General features: G+C 41.8%; 2 protein-coding genes across 2 annotated transcripts; one reads left to right on the top strand and one right to left on the bottom strand.

Annotated features, from left to right (window-relative positions):
• The first annotated feature begins 376 nt into the window (after positions 1-376).
• LOC137941775 (stem-specific protein TSJT1-like) lies at positions 377-1,876 on the top strand. Its single transcript, XM_068787352.1, has 5 exons — positions 377-746; positions 825-1,065; positions 1,174-1,294; positions 1,377-1,483; positions 1,694-1,876. The coding sequence occupies exons 1-5, from the start codon at positions 544-546 to the stop codon at positions 1,733-1,735; spliced, it is 714 nt and encodes a 237-aa protein (XP_068643453.1). The 5' UTR covers positions 377-543; the 3' UTR covers positions 1,736-1,876.
• A 2,935-nt stretch (positions 1,877-4,811) lies between these two features.
• On the bottom strand, positions 4,812-7,193 carry LOC137941065 (ethylene-responsive transcription factor ERF118-like). The gene is made up of 2 exons (XM_068786310.1): positions 6,647-7,193; positions 4,812-6,198 (listed from the first exon to the last, which is right to left on the bottom strand). The coding sequence occupies exon 2, from the start codon at positions 6,032-6,034 to the stop codon at positions 5,150-5,152; it is 885 nt and encodes a 294-aa protein (XP_068642411.1). The 5' UTR covers positions 6,035-6,198; positions 6,647-7,193; the 3' UTR covers positions 4,812-5,149.
• Positions 7,194-8,175: the final 982 nt, after the last annotated feature.

The raw sequence follows: 8,175 nt of genomic DNA, 5'->3' as shown, positions 1-8,175 counted from the left end.
CAGGAATCCCGTTAAATACAGGCGTCGCTAACTATTGACATTCTTCGACCAAGAAGGATCCGCGTTCTATCTTTTACTCTCAGATATCCATCCTCCACGAGTAGCCACTGGCACATGCAGGAAGACACGCGGGTCGGGTCCCGGAGACGTCTTCAAAATTTCTCCTCACCTCTGACTTCGATAATGCCGAAAACTCTTTGGCTTCAAGCCTCCTGCAAAGGCACGTAGCCTTGAATACCCCTTTTGTCTTCAGATATACTACTCTTTTACTTTTCAACCACCTTGCCCACAGGTTGAGAGTGTTTTCCAAACGCCCCTAACCATGACGACAGGCGCCTCCTAAATAAAAGAAACAATCCGAGGTCGCTCTCTCTCATTTTAACTATTGGTAGATCGAGGCCTCGTCTGCCGATGAACTTGGCTTTAAAAAGAGAAGAGTTCCTCGGTCGTTGGGAGAAGACTCCCCCGTCCACCTATTGTGACCATCGTCATTACCAGCTTCTTTCTTTCTGCTTCGGGCTCGTTTCCTTTTGAGGAGCGAAGATGTTGGCAGTCTTTCATGGTGCCATAATTAAAGCTCCGGAAGAGCTCGTTCAGGCCGGGAATAGGACTCCAACCCCCAAAAAAACTGCTTCGAGTCTTATGAACGCTTTTCTCCAGCAATTCCCATCCGCTGTCTCCGTTAATGTAGGCAGTGACATGCAGATGTCTTACTCCCACGAGAATCAACCCTTCCTGCAACCTAGGTATGATCCTCATCATCCAAATCATCTCCGCTCTAACTTGGCTACTTTGTGACTCGATTTTGTTGGTCACGATCACAGATCATTTGCTGCCAAGGACGAAATTTTCTGCCTGTTCGAGGGAATTCTGGAGAACTTGCCAAGGCTGAAGCAACAATATGGACTGGGCAAGAACGCAACAGAGGTGGTTCTGGTGATGGAGGCTTACAAGGCTCTGAGAGACCGTGCACCTTATCCGGCAAGCCTCATGGTAGCCCATCTTGTGGGCAATTTCGCCTTCATCATCTTCGACAAGGCCACCTCCACCGTCTTTGTCGCTTCCGTCCGTCTCACTTCTCTCATTTCTTTTCTTTTCTTTTTCTTTTTCTTCTCTCTTATAATTTTCAAAAGTTGCAGAATCAAACTTAACTGTCAATTTTCGTGTAAACAGGATGAGGAGGGTAAAGTGCCTCTCTTCTGGGGAATAACTGCCGATGGATATCTCGCCTTCTCCGATGAAATCGATGTACTTAGAGGGTCGTGTGGAAAGTCGCTTGCATCGTTTCCTTCTGGTAAGAGAGAAGTATGATCAAGCATAGAACGCTTATGTGATGTCTTTTATCATTCTTGATTCTCTTCGGGTTGTGAACTTAGGATGCTTGTTCTCATCGGCAACTGACCTCCGTAGCTATCAGCATCCCAAGCACAAGGTCACGGCAGAACCTGCAGAGGAGGAGGAGATTTGTGGTGCAACATTCAAGGTAAATACTAAAAAGACAAATCTCCAGGTAATTTGATTGGAGTGCCTGAGGTTCGAGTGAAAGGTTGATCCACCTCATTTATTATCATAACATAAAACCAGCTTCATTGCTGCCCAAGAACCCAGCTCTATTTCGTCATATCTATGTAATATACTATCTCATAAGATCCTAAAAACGGAGAAACAAGTGAACGATTTATGTTCCTTTCAGGTCGAGATGCCTCATTTACGTGCGACAACTACCATGGATTAAAGCGGAGCGAAGAGATGGTTAAATTCAGTAAACATTGTAGTCATCTGCTTGTGTTTGATCCTTTGTTCCATGACAATGTAAGATGATGAAAGTCATGTAGCGAACAAGTTGGTAATGATGTGGTATTAATGTATAAAAATAGTTGAAAGGGATTTTCCAGAGCTTCTTTCTTTGAATGCATCTATCCAACACGGGACTCTTTCCTCTAATACTCTTTCAATCGGCTGTGCACCCCTGGGTCAATACTATATGGAGGCTTCTCGGGGGCCAATCAGCTAACAAAGTTGACCCTAAGGTTGCTGTAATGTGCAAGCCAACCATATATGTTACATCACCTGCTTCGTAAGCTCCACTACCTGTGTTTTTTTAATTAATTTCGAAAAAAATAAAAAAATGTAACAAAAACTAATAAAGCGAGAGGGGGTGGCCCGTGGACTTGATCGTTTACCTATAGACTCGGATGATTTTGGTTTTACACATAATACATACAGGGATTGACGTGTAGGATACGAGGCACGGATGGCGACATAATACCATTTATAAACATGAAATGGGAGTCACTGTCGGGTGTTCAACCATTTAGCGCATTGGAGTGGGGGAGTTAGTCGGCCACCTGGAAAAGGCTTAATAATGTGATTTCATTTAGTAGAAGGGCTCAAGGGGTGAATGGTGATGCATGAGTGACGTAAGGTAGGGCATGTCTACTGGAGCATCTGCCGTCGATAACTATTTATGTGGTCGTTTTCTCTTATTCACAGGGGGGTACTGTAAATGGACGCATGATTTTTTTAGTAGCTTAATCATGGAAATGGATCCGAAGAGAATGGAGGAGAACCATTGCGATCCAGCAGAAACCATAATCTTTGTTGGAAGGGATGGAGAAGTTGGCAGCTGAGCAGCCTTGAAATTTTGGAAATCTCTTCTCTAATCTTAATTCCGTTCTGTTCATGGAGGACTGGAAAAATCAACATCAGCCCATGAGGAGGACGTATGGAAAGCATAATCTTTTTGGGAAACAGCGTTGCCGGACCGCATCCCACCTCTCAATGGCGAATTTCAAGTGGTAGCGGTTCGCAAGTCACAACACTAGCCTATCCAACATCTCGAGTAATCCTTATCCGTGGATCACAAAAAATGAGCTTTTTTTTTTTTTTTTATCCCCGTCTCTTGTCGCAATTCGCCCACAAAAACGAAACGGAGAAAAAGGGACAGTTCTTCTCATTAGATCCTTTTGTCTTTGGCGGAAGATCTTCTTGCAAGTGACAACAAGATCTACTTCTCTCTTCGTTATCTGCATCGGAAGGGACCACGCTCCTCTCGTCCTATATTTCTTTACCATCATTTGCTCTCCGCAATACTTATCAACTCGCCTGCGCCCCACATCCCCACCAGCTCCCCTGCCGCTTCTTATCATCTTTTAAGGACACCCCGCTTTCCCCCTCTCCTTCCACGCAATTTCACCCGTCTCCCGAACGAAAATCTCCGTATATCCGCCATAATGTTGAGAAATGAAATCTGGTGCAAAATCGTACGATAGAAACAATTCATGACATTTAAGTAACACGGAGGTAGCTGGAAGAATTTAAACACTTGCAATACTGGGCACCAGAGTGAGTTATTTTCTCTCCAATTCATTGGAAATATGGTCCAAAACAGTTTTTTCTTTAGCTTGAACCCCAGAGCTACCCCATGTCCCATTCCACTGCCTCTCTGCCATCGTGAAGTATAATCTGTTGTGTCCGAATTCATGACGACCATTAATTCCCACAAAAACATGAATACATGATTTCTTTATTGAAATACCACAGAAAGGACGGAAAGAAAATGAATCTGCTATTTGCAAACGAAGAGAATGTGTTTTTTTCTAACAAAGAAAGATCAATCTTGATGCTTCATTAACATTTTAAATTTTTTTACTATGACGCAGTCAGTCACGTATGAATTAGAAGGTAGAGCTAAACTTATATTTATGGTTAGAAGCGCGCTTCAGAAGCCCATAAATATAAGTTTACTGCTCAATTTTTTCAAAAGAGCGTGAGGGAGAGATGCGGTGGAGAAAGGCATATTAAATTTCACAAGCGTTGGAATCGTCTTTAGTGTAATTCAATATAGAAGTCAGAATGGTTAGGCAGAAAACAGAAGTTTTCTTTCCTTTTATACTCCCATGTGAGGTTTAGTGATATATGGCAAATCACCGCAGATATGACCAGCAAGGAGGCATTTGCCATGAAAAAACAATCTCAGTTGTTACTTCCCAGTTCAGACAGGTACAATACAAACAAAAAAAACCCACCCACCTGAGATTGTTTTTATTCGGGCGATAAGAACTATCACGAGATTTCAAGGAACGAACTCTCTAAGTCAATTAAAGGCATAATTAAGTTCTTTTTCGACATTCTCTTCCCAGCCAAACTCCCCGAATTCAGAACTAAAGTGGAATTTAGTGGAATCGTTTCGGACCGTTTCATAGGGAACCCCAAATCGCATTAGCGAAACTGTTTCGAACCCAACAATCAAAAATCTAAAGACACTCTTCGCTACACAGGCTTCACCAAGGAGCGCTGACTAGTGACTAGTTTCTTAATTCAAAAAGCCTCGAGAAAGATTGAAGAATAAACCAATACTTTAGACGTCTCCTTTTTGACAAATCCGCATGCAACGAAGGAAAAGCTCCGATTCGAAATCCCAACAACTCTCAATTTAATATACTCACTTGCAGTATCGCCCTTACGTACTTAAAACGCGTAAATGACTGCCGTAATTTGCTGTCCTTCCCGTTCACTTAAAAAGCAAAGCGGCAGTGAATAAGAGCAACATAGAACTGCTGTCAGGTATGTAAACGAGATATGAAAAGTTCACTTAATGCGAATAGAAGACTCAAACAGTCTGTTTGAATTTCAGAAAATGTCACTGTTCGATTTTCCATTTCTTCAGAAGACATTTTAATGAGGCAAAAGTACTGATTTTGTACAAATGTACGCAGCTGAACATGTGCTAGTCCCAACTTAGTATATCATTCAATAAAAATCAACTTTATACGAAACAACAAATTAACAAATAGGCAGATTATGGCAAAATGGAAAGATTTCAAACACATAATTTAGTTATGGTGAGAGAGACTCGAAGTTTCATTACAAAATCTGTCCCTCCTGCAACAAACTACAATTTTGAGGGGGAAAATTTTCTTGGACGGCTCTGAAGCACGGGAAAACCCAAGACACACCCCTCAAATCATCGACAACCTCTTATCTATCCCTCCACCATAAAAACTCAAAAGAGTAAAAACCAAAAAAATAATAAAAAAAAAAAAAAACTTAAAAAGGAGCTTAGCTTCAAAGCTCTTGAAGACACTCAAAATCTTCACCTCACTGTAAAACATAATAAACTTACTAACAGAAACAAAGAATACGCCTACTAAACTGCAAAATTTTCGGGCTCCAAATTCATCCAGGAAAACTCATCTGAGTCTAGATTCAAGTCCATGTCCCACATATCCTTTTCGGGTAGAGGTAGATCCTTCAATCCTCCCAAGTCATCAAAGATTGGCCCCAAGTCATCAGGCAGGAACGGATCAAAACCGAGCTCCAAAAAGTCAAAATCTTCTGAAATAGAGGTAATCCGATCATCTTTAAGAATGTCAGGAATGGATTCAGCAATTTTCGCAGTGTCATTCGTTAAACTCGAGTCAACTAAGGAATTGGAGGTTGAAACATCAAGAACAGAGGATGGAGAAGGCACTGAGAAGAGGTTTTCGGAAGGGGCTTCTGATTCAACAGACACGCAGGAAGGCGATTGAGATGTGGCTGGAGAATCGCTCTTCGTCGTCATTTCTTTAAACTCTTTTAAAGCTTTTTGATAAGCTTCAGCAGCTTCCTCCGCGGTGTTGTAGGTCCCCAACCAGACACGGACCCCACGAAGTGGGTGACGGATTTCGGCAGCCCATTTACCCCATCGTCTTTGCCGTACACCTCTATATTTGGAAGACTTGGGGGATCTTGAAATAACCCTCTTAGGCTTTTTGCAATTGTTACCATTTGAAGTGCTCTCATTCTCAGAGAGAGAGTGAAGCGAAGTAACTGGAACTCGAATCTCCCGGATGAGGCGCTTAGAACCGGACAGACGGTCTATCTTTTTATCATTTTGTTCTTCATCTTCGCTGGAGGAATCAGTGGCGTCGGGGTCATTGAATATAACACGAATTTTGCGAACGATCTTTTGGTGTTCCCCGAATAGTGGTTTCTTCTTTTCTTTCCTACACACCTTGTCTAGGGTCAAAACCTGACGTTGAGGGCCCGGCATTTTCTCTCAGAAAATACCCCCTAAAATACGAAAATAAGTAGCACGGTAAAGCAGAGAGGAGTATCTCAAACGATTGCTAAGTGAGAGCGCCTCTTAAGAACAACAACATGAAAAAGAACCCCTTCATGTGGAAAAACCAAGAGCATTCTACGCCGGAACCAGTCCTGTAACACAAAAAGAAATGACAGAAACAGAGCCCATCAGTCCCGTAGTGGTGAAGAACTGAAAGTCGGTACCAGAGCATTTAAGAGAGTGAGGATATCAGATATTTAACAAATTACCACAAAGAAAAATCACAGAGGAACTTAGGACTGTAAAACACACACATAGCGAGATGATTGTCTGAAAAAAAAAGCAAAGAAATTCAAGAAAAGGTTTTGTTAGGGTTTAGAAATCTGCATATGCCCCCCCAAATGATGCCAAGCAGCGAACGAAGAAAAAAACCAGGATAAATAAATCAGAGAAAGAAGCTTGCTCAAAGGAGATTACAAAACCTTAAAACAAGAGAAGAAATAAAAAACAAAACATTTTTTTAAGATGAAATATCACTAAAAATGAGATGAAATAAAACATAACGAATGGGTTTTGCTAGGGTTTATAAGAACAACATACCCCTTTGTCGTCAAACACATGGAACCAGCCTTCGAGACTTTTCCCCTTCTGAAGGAACGAATCTGCCCAAGTTGAAGAGATTGCATACAGACTGAGACGAGGAAGGAGAAGGACAACAGAGCAAGAGAAGAAGAAAGCCAGGGCTGCTGCGGAGATCCAATCAACAGACAAAACTTCTCCGACATAAAATACCTTCCCTTCTCTCCTCAGTTTCCTTCTCCAAATCCACGAAAAGAGAGCGCTATCGACGTACCGGAACGAGCTATATAGAGCGAAAGAAAAACAAGGGAGAGCAAGAAAAAAAAAAAGGAAAAGTTAAAGATTAGGAACCTATGGCTGTGATTTACCTCTATCGTTGGATTGGTTGAGACTGGAGATACAGGGAAAGAGACTCAAATCTCAAAAAAGAAACCCAGAAATACAAATAAACAAAATCAGGTTCGTCCTCTGGAGACCTGCAATTTTCCTCCGCTGTCTGAAATTTATTTTTCTCTCCGCTCTGTTTCACACTCACTCTCTCTCTCCCTCTCCCCAGAAGCACCTACACCTCTTCTCCAAGCGGTCAAAATATACGATGGGACGTGAGAAATAAATATATATACGCATTATGAGCTGTCACGGAGGTCTTAATGGGATGCCATGGGCATGCAGTATGCATGTCTCTCATTTACATAACATGCGCATGAGCTGGATTTCTGTTTCGTTGCGGTTTCCGATAAGGAATTTGCCTCCGCCCGTTGGTAGTTTCCGCTTTTACCGCAGTCATCACTCCCTCCGTTCTTTTCTCTTTGTCCTCCCTTTTAGGCTTCAACCAAGCCATAATTTACGAGATTGCCATCCCCTCGAATTCACCCGATACAGAATTTCTTTTCCTTTTGTGGAGTAGAACCAAAAAACATGCAGTTTAGCAATCTGATAACAAGTCCTTTTTCGATTGGGATCCGTCCGTATCAAGTTGGATAAGCCATCTAACTGTTTTTAAATCACTACCCAAAATTTTCTCTTAATTTGTCTTTTACTTTATCCCGGTATTCGTGATTATCTATCGCCAATCGATGTGAGTTTTAACAGCTTCGATTATTTGCAATTACCGTGTAATAGTGATTTTGTGTTTTTTGGAAAACCGGAAAAGTAGAATTCCAGATTCCAGCAACCTGCCGCCTCTTTTGACCCTTCCAGTCATGTTGTCGCCTGTCAGTGTTTCAAACTTTCGATTACACGATACTTTTTCCATGTTTCACCTGCCCATTGGGCAGGAAAACGTTAAAACGGAGAAAATGTCGCATAATTAGCATGTATAAAATCGTTGGTCATGGGGAGAAGGGCGATCTGCAAGAACCATAGGGGAAAAAACACACGAGTGTCGCTCTCGACCTTTTCCTAATTCGTGACGGCTTAGGACTGTAACTTAAAAATTGAGTTAATTAAACAAACTTTACTTTCTTAGAAGTGCGCTCACTATGAAATGATCGAGAAAAGTGAGGAACTTTCTCATAGTTAACGCGAAAGTAAATATAAGATTTTATACA

Source organism: Aristolochia californica, unplaced genomic scaffold, assembly GCF_029961685.1.
Source record: "Aristolochia californica isolate CCGP_79_NKW_82.1479 unplaced genomic scaffold, dmAriCali1.0.hap1 SCAF_9, whole genome shotgun sequence".
Lineage (NCBI taxonomy): Eukaryota > Viridiplantae > Streptophyta > Magnoliopsida > Piperales > Aristolochiaceae > Aristolochia > Aristolochia californica.
Note: the sequence above shows the minus strand (reverse complement) of the source record. Positions and strands in the feature narration are given on the sequence as shown.

What these genes read in the sequence shown, in the direction of transcription:
- LOC137941775 (XM_068787352.1), top strand. Translation starts at nt 544, where the DNA reads ATGTTGGCAGTCTTTCATGGTGCCATAATTAAAGCTCCGGAAGAGCTC. An exon ending in CCACCGTCTTTGTCGCTTCC is followed by an intron (nt 1,066 to 1,173) that starts GTCCGTCTCACT and finishes TCGTGTAAACAG; the next exon opens with GATGAGGAGGGTAAAGTGCC. An exon ending in TTTGTGGTGCAACATTCAAG is followed by an intron (nt 1,484 to 1,693) that starts GTAAATACTAAA and finishes TGTTCCTTTCAG; the next exon opens with GTCGAGATGCCTCATTTACG.
- LOC137941065 (XM_068786310.1), bottom strand. Translation starts at nt 6,034, where the DNA reads ATGCCGGGCCCTCAACGTCAGGTTTTGACCCTAGACAAGGTGTGTAGG.